The sequence below is a fragment of the Acanthochromis polyacanthus genome, chromosome 7 (assembly GCF_021347895.1).
Source record: "Acanthochromis polyacanthus isolate Apoly-LR-REF ecotype Palm Island chromosome 7, KAUST_Apoly_ChrSc, whole genome shotgun sequence".
Lineage (NCBI taxonomy): Eukaryota > Metazoa > Chordata > Actinopteri > Pomacentridae > Acanthochromis > Acanthochromis polyacanthus.
Genome location: NC_067119.1, coordinates 12,279,097 through 12,301,291, shown reverse-complemented (window position 1 = coordinate 12,301,291; position 22,195 = coordinate 12,279,097). Strand labels below are relative to the sequence as shown.

The 22,195-nt window shown below is 40.1% G+C and overlaps 1 protein-coding gene across 1 annotated transcript in view; it reads right to left on the bottom strand.

Moving 5' to 3' along the window:
- The window catches only part of cspg4ba (chondroitin sulfate proteoglycan 4ba), a 32,183-nt gene that overhangs the window by 8,511 nt on the left and 1,477 nt on the right, over window positions 1–22,195 (bottom strand). Inside the window, exons 2-7 of the mRNA XM_051951087.1 lie at window positions 18,150–18,313; window positions 11,425–14,991; window positions 10,466–10,939; window positions 9,730–9,906; window positions 3,555–3,753; window positions 1,937–2,068 (exon numbers count right to left, since the gene is read on the bottom strand). Of these exons, the coding sequence (XP_051807047.1) occupies window positions 1,937–2,068; window positions 3,555–3,753; window positions 9,730–9,906; window positions 10,466–10,939; window positions 11,425–14,991; window positions 18,150–18,313 (4,713 nt within the window). The remainder of the gene's footprint in view (window positions 1–1,936; window positions 2,069–3,554; window positions 3,754–9,729; window positions 9,907–10,465; window positions 10,940–11,424; window positions 14,992–18,149; window positions 18,314–22,195) is intronic.

The window sequence follows — 22,195 nt, the reverse complement described above, 5'->3', positions numbered from 1 at the left end:
TAGTTGAGAAACGTGAAAAAATTTCTAGCATATTGTTTTTCCTGTGTTCCTACTATGGCCGTGTAGCATTACATCAACACATTTATCACAATAGTTCCTCCAGAAAGGCCAAAGTCGACGAGTTTGTCTGTTTGCCAGCAAGATTTTGTAAAAACTGCTGAGCTGAATTCCATGAAACTTGGTGAGCAGGTGGCGCACAAGCACAGGAAGAACCCATTTAATTTTAGTGTGGATGTGGATTGCACTTCTAGTTTAGCTTGCATATTTAAGTCAGATCAAGCAAATTCAAGTCAGCTGTATTTATATGGGACATTTAACACGACTAAAATCCATCCAAACAGGTTTCCAATTCAAAGCAACTTTGAATTAAAATCAATTTAATTCATTCAAGAAGAAATTGAGTAAATGATCTTACTCATACTCAGAACCGCTGTAGGAAATGCTGTGTGGTATTTGCATGCACACCACAGTGACTAACTGCCAGAATGCTTCCAGTTGCTCTGTCTCTTACGCCTTTGCAAGCATTTAGCAACGAGTCTTTGCACCGTTTTTGTGGAAAGCACGCAGACATTTGAGGTGTTTGTGAGGAAGAGGAAAAACATTCATCTTCCCTCCACTATGTGAAAGCGTTTCATGTTGCCCCTCACCCCCATCAAAACCCTTCATTGTCAGTTAAAGCGCCCATCCCGCCCTCTCTCTCTCTGCCCCGGCTGGCACAAAGCACAAACAGGGCTGCCTCAGACAGACAGTGGCACAGCTTTTCAAGTACCCACTCACCCTGTGGCTGGGAAGCTCAGCAGACCATGCCAGTTGGCCGTTTGCGGCCCTCACAATATCCCTTCCCTTTTAAATTCACACGACGGGCCAGTGAAAATCACAGGAAACCTTGAAATGCGTTTGCAGACAGATGAAATCCAGTCGGCCTATTTTTAGCTCCTGAATACTAAAGGAAATATCAAAAACACTTAGGCATGGCAGGATCTTGTTCACCAGTCTGGTATTTGGGTAAATAACAACTTGGCTGTTGGAAAGGCACTGAAATATTTAACCAAAGTGATTCTGAGCAGACTCGCAGTAGCCAGCCTGGACATATGAAGCAGGTTACAGCTTTAAAAAAGCCCTTACAAAAGATACAATAAAAAGAGGAAATCAACAGCCACATGGTTAATAATAGTCCTAGAAAGAGACTGTGAGTCGATGACAGAGACAGACAGAAATATGCCATTTCAGTTCTTTTCAGGAAGCAGCTGTGTTGTTTCATCATGACACAAAAGCCTATGAAAAAACAAATTATACTTCCCCAAATCCTGTGATCTCATATTAGTAGCAGATAAAAACACAGATCAAAAACACAACGCCACACCCAGGTAGAAGGTTAAGTTTAGGTAAGACTATTACAGGAAGTATACATCTGCTGATAGTCTGTAATTTTCACTAAATCCCACAAAAAGAACAAAACTAACAATGGTTCTGCTACCAAACGCTGTCTTCAAAGCCTGATGCTGCTTATTTCTCTCTGCCATAGAGCTCCATTCTTGTCAAAAACGATAAAAATAAACATCAGTGAGCTAAACGGTTGCACTGGGCGACATGTGCCTTCATTCCCATGAATACTGGTGGTGTAGGTCATATTTAGTCAGTCCAACAAAGTTTCCAGGGAATTGATGTAAGTACTCACTACAGCACTAAATATGTATGAACCACCTACCTGTGGTGTTCACATATTAAAAATACACTAAATATTTGGCCTGTTTTCAGAGTTTTGTATCTTGGAGCTGAGTACCTCTGAGGAGGGGAAAAACAAAAATACCAAGACACAGACAAGCACACTGTGGATTCTGAATTCTTCAAGACTCTAGTTGATAATAATGAAAATATATAAAACCGCCATCCTCATCCTTTAATGATAAGGCTCCATATGGAGGATAACACTTACCTGGAAACACCTTAAGTGGACGGTTTCTCTCTAAACTGAGAACTAAGGCTTTGGCAGTGATGCTGAAGATCTGCCTTGGAGTAAAGTTCACACCATCATTGACTTGGAAGTTGAATCCTCCAGACATGGCACCTGGAAATGACACACAGTAAACAAGCAAGCAAAAAGTAATTAAGAGAGCAGAGTATTATAGGCACACATTTCCACTTCGCTGTTTTCTGAAACAAATGTACAAACAAGCTGCATCTAGTTTCTGCAAACTTCAGAAAAAAAGCACCTGATCAGTATTCATGAAGCCGGCCTGAAGAAAAACTGCACTGCAACTTAAAAAGCGTTACTCAGGGCTCAATAAGAACATGCTCAATATATAATTGTAGGTGTGCTTATGCTGAACGTCCATGTGTAAAACAGAAACAGACTTTCCTGAACATACAGGGTGGAGTTCCTTGCACATTATTATTCCAACCTCTCCTTGTGGTACAAGGCAAATTAAATAAATAGGAATCAGAAGAGTAAGCAGAAAACTGATCCGAGTCACCATCATGTGTTGACAGACCTTATTCACCATTCTACATTGTTTCTCAGACTATCAAGTATTATCACCTCCGATCTAGATATCAGTGGTGTACGTTATTTAACAGCTAATGAAGAAAGTTGTGCAATATTCCCGCTGATGGATGCAGTTCACAGAGAGTTGACACAAGTGAAAAGCAAGTCAAAGCTTCAGCAGCTGCCAACAGCATCTTCTAGTGGACAAAAAGGGAACAACAAAAACAAGAAGGTGAATCACTGCACTGAGAAGAATGACAAGCTGCTAAACACATTTAGAGAAACTATTTGTGGGTTATATTTGGGACTGGGCGCTGCTTCTTATTACACACTGCTGCATGTTTAATCATTACACCAGATGAAACTTCACACATTTTAAAATAAAACATCACTTTTGTTATTTTTAAATGAAAGTTTGAGATCATTCATTCAGACAAAAGAATAATGACAATATGTCAAAAAATGCCCATGTTATTTTGCAGTAGTCTTCTCCTCTGTGACACCATTCTCCACGAAAATAGAGAAAACATTGAAAATAAATACATTAGGGCTGTGTATTTTTGTTCCGTATACAGTACTAATAATTTTAACAAAAGTTTTCCTGTTACTTAGCATGAAGGAATGTTTTCTGTGTTTATACTGTTTGTGTGAATGCCCAAGTCACTCCCCCTATTATAGACACCGACTCTATGCATGTCATTAGTACACAACGTTTTATACAGAATTATTATTTATCCTTTGCACATTTCAACTGGATTGTAACCTTGCACAACTTGTAGGAGAAAAATTTGCACATTTCTGCAGACTGGAAATATTTCTTTTACTTTTATATCTCATCAGATTTACTACAGTTGTTTCTAATTCTTCTTGGAACACTTACTGTCTACTGACATATATTGCTTGCTGTATAAAACCAAGAAGTCTTTTTACTTTTCTTTAAAAACATCCTACATGATAGAGTCACACTGTTATGCACCACATTCCTTGAATTCCTTGCATGAATAAAATCACATTAAAAATCTAAAGTGAATCATCTTCAGTACTTAATGTAACAGGAAAACAACTTTACCTTTGTGCACAAACAGCAGCTGCCCCTGGTCTATGTGTTTCTGGGTGAAGTTGAGCACTGCCCTCATGGGGGCGCTCTTCAGGGCCAAGTGTCCATTACTGGGTGGGGTCACCATGAAGTGTAGCTCCTCTGGAGGCGAGTCCAGGTCTTGCGCTCTCAAATCCTCACACCTGATTTCTGTCACTGAAGACATCCAAACCTGCACACATGACAGAAAAGGACACAACAGTTGTCATCTCTAATCTACCTTAAAATTCAGACCTCCAGAAACGGCTGCTTGTCATGACTCATGCCGTAGAGGTAACAGTATTTGACAGCTAAATCAAACTTTGACATATGGAATGAAACACTGACATTTATGGTTCCAAATTGGAGTAAAAGATTTAAAGTGCAGCTAAATTTTGTGTGTGGATGCCAGTTTTTGAATAAATCCATGTAATTCTAGTCATCTAGGAAAAAAAAGTCTGTAAGGTACAAGATTACGTTTCATTAATTTTTCTCATGAATTTAATGGACTTGCGTAACAGCTGAGCAACACCCACTTCCTGCAATGAACAATACAAATGAAATGAAAGCGCAGCACATAAAAGACCTACAGAAACAGCTGATGTGTCCTTGTCATTCATAATCACACACGACGGACAATGAGGGTGTGAGTCCAGCTCCAAGGCTATTTCATATGTTTTTCTGTCTCTGCGTGTCTTTTCTCTTGTCATTTTCCACTGTACAGTAGATTATCCATCGGAGCAGAAGTGCTGTAACAATAACCTCCAACTCAGCCACGTACAGATGGTAAGACGATAACAACCTAAGGAGCAATGTCACTTGAGCATTGCACGAATCAAGGACGTCTCAGGACTAAATATATCCTTGCAGACTCCAAACACAGTCAGATGCACTGCAGAGTGCCGGTGAAGCACAAAAGTCCGGCTTCCAATTAAATTCCAAAGCTTCAAGCTAATGCGAAGGAACAGAGGAACTCATTGGCACACAGAATACGAAGCCACTGAAGTGTGCAGACATTTGACAATACAGGATGAGCTTGTATGTTCCAGGCCAGAGGAACTATTACATAACAAGCCATTGTCCCTCGGACAGGTTGTCATTCCACAGTAATTAATAGGATGCCATGATGAATAACATGAGCATGGATGACCTCATTCACACTTTTGACTTGTCACAGCAGGAAAAGCACAGGTGTTGTTAATGATATTAACAATGGCTCTGCTATTTTTAACATATGACAGTAAGGCAGCATGTGCAATACTAGCACCCTGAAACTGAAGCAGCAAAAAGGAAATGTAGCTACAATTCACTTCAACATTACCACCTGTACTTTTCTTACCGTCACAGAACGGTTTTCTGCGTTGTAATGAAGGACACTAAATATTACTGTTACCTATTGATTCCTGCTGTCAAAATGTATATAAAGTCCAATAAAGATATGCTGCATTATGGGTGTGCTTCTGAAAGTATATATACACTACCGTTCAAAAGTTTGCTGTCACCCAGACAATTTCATCTTTTCCATGGAAACTCACTTTTATTCATGTGCTAACATAATTGCACAGAGGTTTTCTAATCATCAATTAGCCTTTCAATATCATTAGCTAACACAATGTAGCATTAGAACACAGGAGTGATGGTTACTGGAAATGTTCCTCTGTACCCCTATGGAGATATTCCACTAAAAATCAGCCGTTTCTAGCGAGAATAGTCATTTACCACATCAACAAAGTCTCAGTTGTATTTCTGATTATTTTTAATGTTACCTTCATTGAAAAAAAAAAGTTTTTCTTTCAAAAATAAGATTTCTAAGTGATCCTAAACTTTTGAACTGTAGTGTTTATAACAAAATTATGACAAATGCATTTTTATATATTATGTCACAGTAAACATACCAAAAAATTACAACTTATCTCATCATAAAAAGAGAGGTAGAGTATTTTGGCCCACTTTGTCAATAGTGACGTGTAAATTAACTTCTAAAGACACTGCAGACAATAGTGTTACTCAGCGTAACATTAGTTTCCATTTGGAGTCACATTTGTGGCTCCATGGTGAATTTGAGTCCAATATTCACTGTGATGGTGTGAAAAAAGCATTTAGCTACTAAATGTGCTGTGACGTTCACCAGACAGGTGCAAAGAAGGCTGTCAAGAGTGATAAGAATGAACCCGAACCAGAAGACTCAACTCTACCTTCAACAGCGCTCAATTTCACCCAGGCTGTGACAGAACTGATAAGGCTGATTAGTAGTAATAATTTTCTGCACATTGACAATAATAGTACAACAGTTACAATAATGGACAACATATTTAAATAAAAAAATATAGCAGTGTTAAGTGTTATTGTTAGCTTTGGTCACAATATCCACTATGGTTGAAGATAATGGAGTTCAAAACATGGAGGAGACCACATTTTTTTTATATACAAAGAAGCGCAAAGCCCTTGTTAGAACCATTTTTAGTATTGTATACTTAAGGATAATAAAACCGTAAGATATGCAGCATTTTACAGACAGGGTGTGATGGCAGTGTCACCTCACTGTTCACACATTTGCAAACTATGAAGGTGCAAGTTTGAGTTTCCACTGCTGCTCTGTGAAAGTTGGTTAATGTGAGAACTGTCAGCGATCACAGATTGCAGGAGTAAACACTGCAGGGTGATAAAAAGTGGGTGCAAAAAAAAAAAAACAAAACAAAGAAAAAACAGCTGCCAAAATCCCCCAAAACAGTACGTGACTAAACATGTGCAGACACATACTGCCTTTCAGAACTCATATGTCAACCTCTTTAGAAGCAAATCAGTATTACTAAAGGGAAAAAAATCTGTTAAAGCTGTAGAAAATGGTAGCAAGATGGATGAGAGAACAAAAAGCAACGTTCAGCTGACAAAAAAGAAGAACGGGAAGATTTGTGTGTGTGAAATCAGGGCGGCAGCATCCGGTGCATATGATTCAAAGGAACACTTTAAATCGAAATCTGCACCAGAGGACTATACACCAAAGCCAGAATCGGCCCTCAATGGCAATGTTTCAAAACCAAACCGCTGACAAATGTGGTAAAGGTTGAAAATATGCATTGCAACTTCCCAGCACAAGACAAATCTGCTGATGGCTTCAGTGGACTAAACTTAAATCACACATGTTCATTTTTTAGAATCCATATGACTTTATCTATACATTTACAAGTAAATGTAAATGTGGGAAAATACATGGACTCCACAAGCATTCCATGTAACTTGACATACTATATAGTATCTGAGGGTGGGTTTTACCTTATAAAAATCACAAAAAAGTGGATTATGTGGACTTCAGTGGATCTAAAATTGACCAAAAATTATAAAATACTATAAACACTTTACTTACTGGAACAGAAGCCTGTGGTTCTGTTTCAGTTAGCACTTCTAAAGCTCACATCCACAAATGTCATGGGACGCCACACACTTCACATTAGCCCTGCAGCAGAACATCTACCAAATGAGAACGCTCGCCACATGTGTGAGTGTGTGTTCCACTGGTGGGAAATGACTCTACCTTCAATAACCCCCCGCACATAACAGGAAGTCACAGCAGGAATCACCAACAGCATCAGGGTGACTCACCAGATTCAAAGAAAAGACACACGAGATCAATTTGCACAAACAGCCCCTTGGAGTCCAGATCCATTCCTCCAACACAGCGAGGCGTCTGCTGCACATCAGGGTGCAGATTTTCTGATGGAGATGGCGGTCAAATTTAAACAAAACAAACTTCACCGCACTTGTGACTTTGATTCTCTGCCAAACAGCCAAACGTCAACATTTAAATAAGTTATTACGGTAAAATCTTTTAAATATATTCTGTGCTGGTCTTAAGCATGTTTTCTTAGGTCACACTAGATAAGTCCTCACAACTAAAAAAATCGAGGACTCATCTTCAGGAGATGCTGCTTACAACTGTAAGTGACCGCTCAATTAATATAAAATCCAGTTAAACAACACCTGTTTCATCTTGTTTCAGTTAAATAACATCTCTGTGAGTTGTATTGTTGCATTTCATTTCTTCTTGACATGCAGTGTACAGTTTTGTTGTGTTTTAAGACAAATTTCTCCATTTTAGGGCAGCCAACCTTGGTTATTATGCATAAATAACCCCTGAGGCAGAACTGACAGAAAAAAATTGACTCAGAAAGCTTCAAATCTGTCTCAAAACTGACTCAGATAAATTATAGGTGGGAATAAAAAAAACTCTGATTGTATGAAGACCTGTTAATTAATGAAAACCTTCTGAAGTGTAAGTTTGAGACTTCAAATAATGAGAAGTAGGAGAGGGCCACCTTGTGGCCACTTAGAAACCAGATTCTTTTGAAAATCCTGACCTCCATTAACATTTAGTAGAACATGATATAGGGACTGATAATCACTACTGTAATCAAACAGATTTGCCATCCATATATGTGGATCAGTTTGTCAGTCAAGATCACCTAAATTGTAAACAGTATTACAATATATTTTTGCACTTTCCGGTAAAAAATTACTTATTCCATTGACTTCAAAATGTTCTTTAGTGCAGTAAATTTTAGAAGTCAGTCTTCTCTGAGTCTGCAATCTCTCAGAGGAATTTGAAGCATCTGGAGTTTAGCACCACAGACAACAGAGACCTATATTTCAGCGTCTCTTTCCAGCTGGACTTCTCCCAACTCTAAAGCTGACGGAGTTGTACTTCTATTACTGAGCATTACAAGTCAGAACTGCTCAGCAGATGGACACACAAGACATTTCACCAAACTTTATGTGTGAGTAGCGTATGTAAGTAGACATAAGGGAAAAATCAGTTGAGTTCTCTGGATAGGAAAATAATGAACAGAGATGTAAAGTAGAGCAAACTGAACTCAGGCCATGTGGTCGCAGTGTTTGCCATTTCCAGGCCATGGCATCATGCCACTCAACACTCGGATGCCCTGGAATGGATTAAATCCATTTTTGGAAAATATGTCACTTGACATATTGGCTGTATAATGCCTGGGGGTTATTTTCTATTCGATTTAAACATTGGTATTCATAAGAAGCCTTAGAAATCATTTCCAGTTAACTCAAACTACACAAAATAGCAGCTCCATCTTCAGGCGCTGCCAGATTAGGTACGATTAATCTGTGCCATGGCTGAGTACGATGGCGCCTCCTCCCAACTGCCCCGCTGGCTGGCGCTCACATCACATTAATGTCCCGTATTCAAGTATGCTTACAACACCATTAACATGACATTCGTGTACACAGTAAAGATGTGCGCAGAATCCAACTGATACTGTTCCTTCAGCTAACTTTAGCAAAGACTGTTTCTTGTTACTGCTGCTTTTGTTTTTGCTGCTCAGACAGGGATGACACTCAACAGACTCTCTTTCCCGTTTTGAAACTTCATCTGTCATACAAGGGAGCGGACGTGAGTGTTGAGATTTGCGCACATATGCACTTACCAGAAGAGAAAGGTGGTGAGGAGAACGACTATTTTATAGGTTTGAAAACAATTTACAACAGTCGAGTAATACAGACATTATATTTCCAACAGTGCACTTCCTCATTTTGTTACAGTTAGCGTTCAAACCTGACAAAGAATAGATTGTCATAACATGCACAGATAGGGTACACTGTGTTCACACTTACAAAACATACTGAACTTTGGGGTATAACATACCCGAGTAAGGGGCAACCCAAATGATCAGGGCATATACCATGTAGGCAGAAACACTCAGAACAGTGGATCCCTGGTTCAATCCCTGGCTAACTAGTCTATTTGCTGCATGTGAATACCCTGCTCTCTCTCCCACTTTATATAAAAGTGAAAAGTCCCCAAAAAACTAATCTTTACAAAAAGAAACATACTCAGGTTTGGCAGGAAGTACCAAGTGAGAAAGCACCCTTAAGGATGTAACACCTTAGCAGACTTCAACAGACTTTTGCACAAGTCCTAGGCCCCTTCAAATGTATGTCAGTGTCTGTTCTATGCTGCCAGGCCCCCTCTGGACCCTCCTCCACATAGCAAACATAGTTTCCCTCATGCAAACAGCCAGTCAGCCATGGCATCTTGCAACACTGCCCACATGAAAATTGTCTGACAGTTAGCTGTGGTGCCAGACCTGCTAGTTTAAAAAAAAAGTGTGCAGAATTTAAATATAGAGCAGTAACGCAAACTCACCCTGAGGACCCTGTTGGCTGTAATAACAGGAGGCTCATCGTTGACAGCTGTAACCTGGATGTACACCGTCTGAGCTGTGCTCTGCTTCCTCAGGCTTGTGTCGTTGGCCACCACAGTGAAATTGTCAGCTAAAGTTTCACTGCCGTCATGGACGTAGTAAATGAATTCATGTTCCACCTGGGTAAAGATCATAGGAATAATTAGGGTGACTGGAACTGCTAAATTTCATTTAAAACACAGTAGCACACAAAGCTGTAGCATTCTGTGGCACTTGCTATGATCTATTATTCCATGATATGTCACGCAGATAGTAACAAAAACAAAACATGGGACATGTTTTGAAGATTAATTACAACTTGAAAAAATAACAAGGTCGTGAGCTTGGGTTGGGTGAAATAAGAAGGGGTCAAACCAGGATAATGTTGTTTTTGTTCTCATTTAATGTGGTAATTTAATTGAGGATGAATGTCAGGTTACACACATTTGAAAGATTCAATTATTTAATTGAGTAAGAAAATACTGTTGAATTTAGCAAATTATTTATCCATGGATAAGTTGATGGATCTTTTTCATCTTTATCATGAATTCAAACACGCTGACAAAAAGTGCCATGATTGAGTTGTGGAGATGAAAAATATCACGGCCACACTACATCGAATGATTAATCCATCCATCCAACTGCCAGTTTCTTGCTATTTTTCTGTGGCAAATGTAGGTGCCTGTAAGAATATCTCACCTGTTTCCTTGTGAAAGTGGTTATAGGCACACCGGGATGTCGAGAGTGCTCAATATGACCGTGCTGCGGACGTTCAGTCAAACTATAAAAGAAGTTGATTCCAGAAAAGTGTCTGTTGGTGACTTTAAGCACATCCTGAGTCAGAGCCTTGGAGGCGCCTTCGTTCAGTGTGAAGTTGGTGACCTGAAGTGGGATGAATCGTGGGATGATGTCAACAGACATCCTTATGCTGCTGACGTCAGTGACCCCGTTGGTGGCATCCAGAATGAAGGTGTCGTTGACTCTGTTGGGCTCCACCTGCACGTACTGGATGTTCCCGCGGTTTATTTCGTCTTGGGTGAAAGTGTTGACAGGGGACTGTTTGGTTCCGATGTAGCGCTGCTCTGCTTCAACAAAACACCGGAGAAAGCCATGAGACGGGGCTACCTTGACTGTGAATACAATCTCAGATGGCAGGTTGTCCTCGTGAGTGACCTGCAACAATCAGAAAACATCCAGTGGTAAAATCTGAAATGTCGCATGTGTCCCTAAGGTTTATTTTCCATTTAATTCTAAATGTAACTTGACATTATTGTAAAATGTAAAAACAAGCACTGCTCACTATTCAGTTTTTACTCCTTCAGCCATGTTAAAATGCATGATGGTAAAGATATTAACTTCTGGTGAAACTGATCTTCTATAATTCAGATCACCTGCCAAACATAGCTTTTTCCCCTCTGTGATCAAAATGATTTGAATAATTAATGCTTGTTTCAGGTTAGCGAGCATTAAACTAAAATGTTGATGAATGAACCATCTATCTAGGTGTTTAAAAAATAAAGAACCAGAAAAACTGAGTAACATCACATAAAACTGAAATGGCACTGGATGATTGCCTTGATGTTATTTGAAACAAAATAAAAAATGGCATGACTGTTTTTTATTTGTAAATTCCAAATCTCTTCTTTTGAAACACTCACCTCTAGTATAGCTTCATCAATCTTCCCTGGTTTTCCCTCTTCCACCAGTAAAGTGTTGTGATGCTGGACAATGGGAGGCCTCTGATGACTTTCCAGGTAAACCTTCACATTGATTCTCCCTGCAAGATGAAGACTTTTAGCTTTTACTGTTAAGTTGAAATGGTCTGCCAGATGTTTGCTGTCCTTGTGCCGATAGGAGATCAGCCCGTTCTTTAGGTCACGCTGTGTGAATGACTCCACTTTTGCCTTGTCACGATAAAGACTTCCATACTTGGGAGCCTCATCCAACCTGAAGGTGACCTCCTTGTCATCTCTAATGTCCAAATTTGATACGACACTAAAATTGCTGGCGGAAAATGTCACCGATTGTCCTTTCTGAACCAACAGGCCAGTGTTGTTTCCAATCTTCAAGAAAGGGTCATGTGCACTGATGTCTAAAAGGCTTGATACAAAATGTTTCCCATCTGAGACAAAGAGTACAAACCTGCCAGTGCTCACACCTTTGTGAATGAACAACACTCGCTTTTCTTCCAAATCCCTCTGTCGAAACTGGAACAGCCGATGAGTGGTGTCATTAACTAGCACCAGGTCTCCCATTGGGATTCCATGTCGTGTGTAAATCAACTGGCTGTCATCAGAGTCGGCATCATGATAGCATAAATCTTCAATTGTGAGTAATTTCTGTCCATCTCTTACTACATGGAAAACTTTATCAATAGCACGTACTGGCTTTTGGTCATTGACGAGCTGAACAGATATGTTGAATATTCCTTCTTTGGAGCCGATTTCATCATCTGTGATGGAAGATTTGAAGCCTTGGTTGGTGGAGGCTATGAAAGTGAACTCGTCTTGAGTAGTTTCACTGTCATCGTGAATGTACATTATTCGTTCATCTAATATATCCTGATTGCTAAAGGTTAAGATGTTGACATAGCTAGCATTGGAATTTGACTGACTGATCCGGGCTAGTTTTCCGTGTTTGGGGCTGTCTATGACTGTGTAGAACATGTCCTTTGTACTCAAAGTCTCTGCAAACAGCTCATCCTTTGTGATAAGTTTACTTTCTCCTTCCTGAAGCATAAGTCCTTCATTTTTTATGAACACGCTGTTCACATCAGCTTTGATGGAAAACTGGAAATCATAATTCTGGGACTGAGCATGTTTGGAAACCAGCTGAAATTTGAACCTGTCAGTCGTACCTTCATATGGTCTGTCAACTAGCTCATAATGTACTTTTAAATCTGTCACATCTTTCTGGCTGAAGGTCGAGTTCCTCTTCAGCACTGTGGTGTCCAGTAAGAGTTTTCCTTTCTTTGGTGTGGTGAGAACCCGAAAATAAAGGTCATTCTCTGAGAGACCCACACCTTCAACTGTGGCAAAAAGAGATTCTGAGTTCAGTGTCACTTTTCTAACTTTATCCAAATCTATTATATCATTCCTCACCATGTGGTATTTCACCCACTGCACTGTGATTGGGAAGAGTATTTCCGTGGTTGCCCTTGCAGCTACATTAACTTTGCACTTAAAGTAATCGGTGGCATTGGTGGTTTGGATTTCTTGAAAAGTGCTAACGTACCTCAGACGTTCTTTTTCTAGAAGTCTTTGTGAAAACGAGTCAGTGGGCCTCCATTCGCCACTTGAGTGAAGTCTCTGGAGTTCTCCATACTGTGGGGCTTCAATGATATCATACCGGATGTCTATAACTTGTTTCACAGCATTGGTCTGCACAGCCAACTGCTTCGAACCAATTATAGCTGCCTCTCCTTGAACGATCTCAAGGCCTGTGTTGTTGGCAATCTTATACTCCAGTGCTACAGCCATGACCCTTAGAACTACGGTGTTGCTGACCTTTTCCCCATCGCTAACTCTAAGAACTATCCTTGAGTTTCTAACCCCTGTGTGAACGTAGTAAACCCTCAGCTCCTCCAAGTCAGTATATGAAAATGAGGTCACTGCCTTGCCGGGTTTGTTTTCGATTTCTAGATATCCTGCATCAGCATTCAGGTTCCCAAGCACAGAGAAGACAAGGTCGGTGTAGGTGCTGTCAATGTCTGTGGCCTTCAGAACATCTGTGGTGAGGCGTTTCTTTGAGTTCTCCAACAGGACAAAGAGATTCCCTTCAGGTAGACTCAATTCAGGTGCATCGTTGGTGGGCGTCACAGAAATATTATAACGGTACAGTTTGTCACCATTCAGATAGTCAGGAACTTGCTTTCTACTACTAGAAAAAATTGAAAACATGAAGAAGTCATCTGGTTCCTCAGAGCCTCCATGGATGTACATGACTCGCCCATGCCAAAGGTCCAACATGCTGAAGGTGTTTTCCTCTTGGTCTTGATCAACATCAAGTCTTATCTGACCTCGAACTGGTTGCTCACAAATTCGGAATGTAATTTGAGACTGACGAATGCCGAGCTTTTTGAAGTCTAAAAGAACTTTGATGTGTTTGGCATCAAGAGATGATCGACCACCCTCTTGGACTACAAGGTTTTTAACCTGCACAAAATTTGAGCCATACCTTCTGTCCAAGCCCCTTGCAAGTGTGGACATGTACAGTGATGGTGTTGGCGCCACTAAGTGAAAAAGGGATCCTGGAGCACTTGTCGGATTCACAGTAGTTGATGGTTCTTGTTCTTTTTCTGGTTCACAACCAACTGAGATATCTTTGGTGACTACAGCATTAGAGAGGCCCATCTTGACACTGCTGACTTCTATGTTCTTTAAACATCCTTTGAAAGAGCCTCCTCTGACCCGCTTTCCAGACACAGAGATGATCCCCACTTTTCTGGCTTCTAATCTAGTGCTGTCATCAATACCTCCTACAAACAGATAACCTTTAAGCTGAAGCCCCTTTGAACGAGAGCTAATGCTGCATTTTACCATCTCTCCATCAACAGTCAATTCAAGGCTTTTGGAACTAAAATACATCTTGATAGAGTGCCATTTCCTGTCATTGATGAATGTGAGTGAATGGAGCTCAGTTTTAGCTCCACCTTTCCCAACAATGGCCACTGGCAAACCTTCCTGAATCTCCAGAGCCACAAAATCCCCCTCTCTGGCTGAATTGTAGAGGATAATTCCCTCTTTAGCTGAAGTGTGCACAACACATTCAAATACAGCCTCCTGTTGGGCATTCCAGGTTGGAAGGGAAATGTAAGCCCTGGAGCTGAAGAAGCTGATGGGATCCTCCTCAGTGGCAAAGAATTGGGGGCTGCAGCCTAAAGACACTTCATGGACACTCTTGAATCCAGTATACGGTCTCAGTGATGACAGTATGTCATGTTCGTTGAAGACCACCTCCTCCAAGCAGCCTCGAAAGCCGATCAGGTTTCTGGGCAGGTAAAGTCTGTCTAAGCCTCCTGAACCTCCCACATAGAGACCATCTAAAATTTTGAGATTGTGATGGGAACCTGGCATCTTTACAATAGTGTGAGAGTTTTTGTCAACAGTCAGGGTGACGTTGAGCTGCGCATGGTGAACCTCCACAGAGTGCCAGGCCAGATCATTGAGCTGGGTGCCTCGCTCCGATTCCAACATCCACTCCCCTGATCCAAGGTCCAGTTTCAGCTAAGAGAAGAAATAAAATAACTGGATTTCAAAATATGTTATATTACAGAACAACAAGCCAAAAGCACATTGCGATAAAAGCAGAAATTCAACTTCAAGTTTAAGATTATCAATTGAGAAGAGATACTCTTCTGATGTCCCACATTGAACATGACAGCTGTCATTGTTAGAAACGCTAGAGGTTTAGATTAAGGAATGACAGTGTTGGTCTGTGGGTCCACCACCTGCGTCCAGACTGATTTGTTTTAAAACATATATTTTAGGGTGCCCAGATAGCTCAGCTGGCTGAGCGGGCAACCCATAAACAGGGACTGTAGTCCCTAACACAGCGGTCATGGGTTTGAATCCAGCCCATGGCCATTTACTGCATGTCATTCCCCGACTCTTCTACACACATTTCCCGTCTCTCTCCACTGTCCTATATAATCAAAAATGGCGGAAAAAAAATTCTAAAAAAAGCTTATATATTAGAATACTGTAATAACATAGTCACTCATGGTCAATAAAGATTGAGGTCTACTGACTTGATTGGAGCTCAATGCTCTTTCCTCTAACACTTTGTTTTATTTTTGCATTTTAGTGGCATCTATTAGCAATTATTAAACGGACTGTCGCTAATTTGCCAGAGATAGTTGTGGTGCCAAAAGAAGGAAGCCTTTTGATCTTGATGATATGCCAACTTTCACTTTATTCAATGAGCAATTCAAGATTTTCACTTCTCCTGAAATATCTCAACATCTGGTCTAGACAGCATTTTTTGTTGACGTTGTTAGTACTTTGAGTATGAATCCTGATAACGTCAGTGGTACCTTGACTTTTCCATTGACACTATTATGAGTTTGACATTTGTAGCTGTGAGTCAAGTTTCTCAATGGGTATTGGTAAAAACTAGGTAGACTTTGATGGAAGAATTGTAATAACCGATGATCCCTAAATTTTTCATCTCACTGTGCTACTATCAGTTCACTCAAAACTTAGACAGTAAAAATAGAACCTGTTATATTTACTAAATATATGCATGTTAGCAAAAATACAAATGCAAAAATAGTAAGTCATTTCTTAAAACTATTTACTTGTTTCATATAAATAATTATTTGTATACCCTATGACTAGTACAAATGAAATGATCAACTATAGATACTGGGACACCTGGAAAGGGAAACAGTGGGTTTAGACTGCTCATTTGCCATGATGTCATGTTATCACAGGGAGCTTTGTCTGCAATTTAAGGCAGGAAGAGCATTATGCTCTCTTTGCCTTCAGCTACATCCTCATAGCATCATGTCACCATCTCAAACTAATGCTGCATTTACATGACGCGCTTGTCAAGGCTTGCTGTTGAGCCGCTGCTATCCATGCAGGGGTTTCCAGGGAGCAACACTTGCATCTGACTCACATGCAAGGACACCCTGAGCCAGAGGAAAACTTGTGCGAGTGAATAAAAATAATTTAAAATCGTGACCAGTGCCAGTTTAAAGAGCAGGGATGTGCAGCTCACTCCTCGTGCTCAGTGAAGTACAGCAATGCAACACAGTTGTCAGTGTGATTCATTCCCAGCAGAGAAAGTCTAACACAAAAAGAAGCTTAGTCACAAGGATTTGCCGAGTGTGAAGCACAAAAGCTATATTTCAGATCTCAGGACTTCCTGTGTTTCCCACGTTTGTGTCTGTATATTAAAAAAAAGCTTCCAACAGGACATGTGTCCATTCTGTATGCTGATTCAGCCTGGCAGAGCTGCTTACAGGATGCTGTAGAAGGAGTCCCGAAGGAACTCTTAAATCCTCCATGCAAGACTCGTGTTGTGGGCTTAAAATAGTGCAGCCAACTTCGGAAACAAGCCCGTCCTAAATTTTCAAAAAGTGCCCAAGGTGAACATACAGTATTTTGTCATTAAATCGGAAAGAGATATTGCATATTACATTTCTTTCCATTAGAAACTGACACACAGTTGTACTGTTGTTCACTGTTGGGGGTTTTTCTGACCTAGAAATTTAAGTTTATTTGACTATGAAATTCACTACTGTACACGTTCTGCTGAATGCTCATTAATAAATATTACCAGCCATCTCAATTATTCATTACAAGAACAACACTGGTTGGTTCATGTATGAATGCTTCATGACTTTTAAATAACTAAAACTTTGGTTTCAACTGAAGTTCTGAAGGATGATTTTTAGAACGTTTTGTTACTAAACTTAAACGCCACTGCAGTTTTACTCAGAAAACACAAGCAGGAAAGTATTACAGAAACTAACAATGCTGAAACCATTTTGCTGTGTGAGGAACAAAAGAACAGGACAAAGAACACCTTCCTTCCATAAAATTATAGAGGATGAGACTGTATAAAAAGCAAAATACATACTTGAGAGAATGGAATGATTTGTTGTTCGATAGAAAATGACTGATTGATTTCATTATTTTTGGCTCCAGCTTCTCAAATGTGAGGACTGGCTGCAGTACTCTATTTCTTATCACTCTAAACTGAAGCAATCATATTGTTCGCCACAGTTGGTCATTCAAATTAGAATACCTAAAGATTTTGCTCTTACAGTTGTTTGACATTTCATGAAATAATGAACTGACAATAAAAATTAATACAAAAAATCATTAGTTAGCATATATATATATATATATATATATATATATATATATATAATATTGCACTGTGTTACAGTAACAACAGCACCAAAAGGGATGCAGCATCCTGATTAATTAATAGTTTGAATTAGTTAAAAAGAATTCAATTGTTCCTCAGAGGTAGTAAGAGGCGGGTACGTGTTGCACAGTGATCTCGTCTCAGTCATTTGGTTGGAATGAACAGTTCCACAACCATCACCCCATCATTCTCATACAGTGAAAGCAGCGACCTCCTTAAGTCTGCTGTGACAAGAAGTGACTAGTGTGGAGTTAGTGCTCAGCTGACACCACGCAGGCTTGTCTGCTTGTATTAACTGTGTTGAAAGACCGACACTGTCATCTGAGATGGAGCCATAGCTTACGGTGGTCGGTGTTGGTGTGCCAGTTGTGTGTGTTGTGCGTGCAGTCGAGCAGACGCTATTGTGTTTATGTTTTTTGATGCAACTAAGTATATGTGTAAATGCATGTCCATATGTGCTTGAACACATATGTTTCTTTGCTGGAGCCATGCATGTACCCACCTGCAGGCGACCAGCATGGAGCTCCAGTAGCAAGTAGCTCGTCTGACCGGCGGCGAGAAACAGCAGGCCGTTGGTGCTGGAGGTCCGGAAGCGAACACGGAGCACATTATGGTCGGACGACTCTGCTGCCTTGAGCTGCACAAAGCCATCACCATAGAAGGAAGCTGCAAGGGAGACATCAAAGAGACACATTTAAAAGAATAGAAAATTAGAGAGCGTGTGTTCAAATGTGGCGTTGGCTGTCTTTTGCAGCTGACATCACAATTATTAAAACTGAGATGAGTACGAGAGAGAGCTGGAACAGAAAGTACAGTAGCAGCGACTACAAAAAAAAAAAAAAACACGGAGCAAGTCAAGTCAAGCATTGTGGTCTTAATATAGCCAACATGTGACATTTAGATATAAAAGCCAGTCTAATTATCATCCTGGTTGTTCTTTTCAGAGTCTGTGGAAGTGGGAAGCACACACACACACATTCCCCCCAGAGCTTTACAGCACACACGGTTCACAAATTATACCCCACCTGATTTAAAAGAATGCTAAGATTCTTTGGATAAGCCTTCATGGTGGGCTGGTTGTGTTTGTACTTTATTCGTTCAAGCATGATTCACATGCATTCAAGTATGACAAAAGTACAATTATCAAAGCTTTAAAGTTTGTACCTATAGAATAATAACCACCTTTAACATGAAAGGAAGCTATAGTGACAGAATTGCAGGTTTATGTTACGTTTGGAGCTTCAGGAGAAAGTTGGCACTGGACTGTCCAAAACTGTACGAGTGACAAATGTGAATTTTAAAGGTATTAGACCTTAATGCCGTAACAGCAGCACACAAACTGAGGCGGTGGATGAGAAGGTAGCTCGGAGAGAGTCGGACACGTTTGGGCCTGCCCTGCCCTGACAGGAACCTTCAACCTGAACATGAAAGGCTCTGACGTCCTCACATTGTCTGTGGCCCCATGTTCCAGAAACAGCGTGGCGGACGGACCCAGCTGTTTCTTCAACCTCACCTCCCTGCCATTTCACATCCCCCTGTAATCTGGGCTAACGTGCACTGAAGCGTTCTCATCTCCTTGCCCGGGCACCACCAGTTCAGTTTTTAATGAGCTCCAGAGTCCCACGCATATTCAAAGGTTAGCAAACATCTTCGCCTCTGTGAAGAAACATGCCCGCTCCGTGTTTGATTCATTTGGAGTTCATGACTCAGGGGCACGGCCGGCCTTCTGCTAATGGGCCAGAGTGACTCACTGGGGACGCAGCATGAAGCTATTGTGAGCACACAAACAGTTTTCGCCCCTAAAAAAGGGTTAATGCCCTAATGTGTAGTTTGCCTGACCAGATACAATCTGTCCAAACAATGCATTAAAAATGTGCACGATTAAACCAGTAAGGCATGTAAATGAGCCCTTCAGGCATATCAATATGCAGTAATCAATTAACAGGGGCTAATAGTAGAGAAAGAAAACACACTGTAAACCAGTCTTAGTGTATTTTGTTTTAAATGACATGAATCTTCTGGAACACAGTTATACTTTTAAGACATAAATATTAAAGAGCAATTTTTTTGATAATCGTTGTAATCTCAATAGCAGAAGAAAGAAGTCTTTAATTATTTCCTAATCTCTGAGGCTTTCTCCAAGAACTATAATTTAAATGTTTTAGATTTTAACAGCCAACTCAGTCTTCATGAACCTATACTTAGCACGCAAAAAATGCATTTTTCCATTATAAAGGACTACAGAAAACACTAATTCTCTATCCCTAAGACGGCACTCATCTGTTTTACTTCCTCTGGACTAAATTTTCAACCATACAAATAAAGATCTTTACTTCCTAGATACAGTTGTGCCCATAAGTTTACACACCCTGGCAGAATTAGTAAAATATGTACCATTCTTTAATTAAAACATGAATGATCAGAGCAAACACAACTGCGTGACAATAAATACATTTGCATGACCAATACCCACGAATGAAAGAAAAGCGTTCCCATGATCAAACATCCATCCATCCATCCATTATCCATACACCACTTAATCCTCATTAGGGCCACAGAGGGCATGCAGTCCTTTCCAGCTGACCCAGAGGGAAGGCAGGGGACACTCTGGACAAGTCGTCAGTCTATCACAGGGCTGCACATAGACAAGGACACTCCATTCACGCCTATGGACAATTTAGAGTTACCAATTAACCTCAGCATGGTTTTGGACTGTTGGAGGAAGCCGGAGTACCCGGAGAAAACCCATGCATGCCCAGGGAGAACATGTAAACTCCAGGCAGAAAGATCCCAGGCCGGGACATGATCTGGTGATCTCTTAGCTGTCAGGCAATGGTGCTATTCACCGAGTCACTGTGCAGTCCTGTTATCTAAAAAAATAATGGACAATATTTCACGAATTTTGTCAGGACATATAAACTTACAAGCACAATTGCAAATTATGTACAACATTCTTTCTGCAAAAGTCCCATTTGTTAACCTGAATCTATCCAGCTAAGGTTTGTTTCATACATCAGAAGCCCTTCTTCTTTGCTCCCAGCAAATACGGTTTCTCTCAATCAAATGTTGATTTCTTCTAAGTACTTTCATCAATATTAGCCTGCTGTTTTTCAAGTCGTCGATTTATCGTCTATAAAATGACAAAAATGTAAGAAAAAATGGCAATTTCTTATAACTTCAATCGCACTGTGTTCTCCAAACTAAGTAAAATCACCAACACACTCAATTTAGTATCGCATACGACAAAGAAACTAAGTAGATTCTTACAACTGAGAAGATATGGGCTATGTGGTCCTTTTTCTTACATATATAGTTCTACAAATGTCAATAACAGTAATTTTCTGTTAAACTACCTGATTACCTAACTATGCTTGCAACCCTCTCATCTTCAGTCCTCTCGTCTTAATTTACTTTTATTTATTTTAAACCCGGAAACGTTTCATTACAGAAGAGATTAAGGATCTCTTTTTAAGTGCCTCTTGGCAAAGAAAGGCAGATTACAGACACAAAACAATCTCAATTTCAAGGTTCACATGAAGATTACAGTGCCATAAAATTACAAAAACATATGTTGCAAGTCATCAGTGTCAATGATCTTACAAGGAAAATGTACATACGAATGAGTCATGCAAATGGCATCATATTTAATAAAATCTATCTTAACAAAGCCAGATGTTAAAACAAAAATGTGTCCAACTTTTAAATAAGATCCATTTGTTTGTTTATCTAAAATAAACACGTTTCTAGTAGGCTATCTTTCTTCATCTTACATGGTTCCCTTTTCATAGCCCCAATTCTAGTCGGCAAATGTTGCACTAAATAGCAGTATTCCCTAATTTTCTAAAAATATTAAGCCCCAGACCTCCAAGTGAACAATCATAAATAGGCATAGACATGCTTTAAAAAGTCGAAAATATGATGGAAAAAATATCCTTTGCATTTGGCATTGATATATACCCATTTTCTCCTTTTGATGTGACATTTTACGTCCAAACAATCACCTGAAAAAGCATTTTCCGCTGACCATTGTGTCCTAAACTCCGATCCTCCTTCGGCTGTAGTGACGGTTAAATTGTTAAATGTAGCTGCAAATAAACACAACTGATTGGCCCTGAGGCATACAGCATCCGCCACTGTTTATCCTCACATTGACGTTTACTGTCCTCGCTCTTTTTTACGTCATGATCATTCATCTGACCGGCTCTGTGTACATAACAAGGATTCGCCGTTTCCAAAATCTGGTCAAGAGGAATGCAGCAGGATATTTTCGGCTAAATTCACAAGGATGCACGCTCAGTTGTATCTTGGCGTCCTCACGATGACGTTCAAGTCATAAGACTGGACGTCAAGTTTGGTTAAACAAACAAAAAAAAGGTCTTCCTGCATAACTTGCCTGTAGGGAAGTGAATTCTTGGAAAGATGCAGAACAACTGCGAAAAGGTACAAGTGCATGTGGAGAAACATTTGATCGCTTCAGCTTTTTTTTGGGTGAAACATGGACATTTTAGGGGGTATGTTAATTAAAAGAGCAGCCAGAGAGCAGAATCC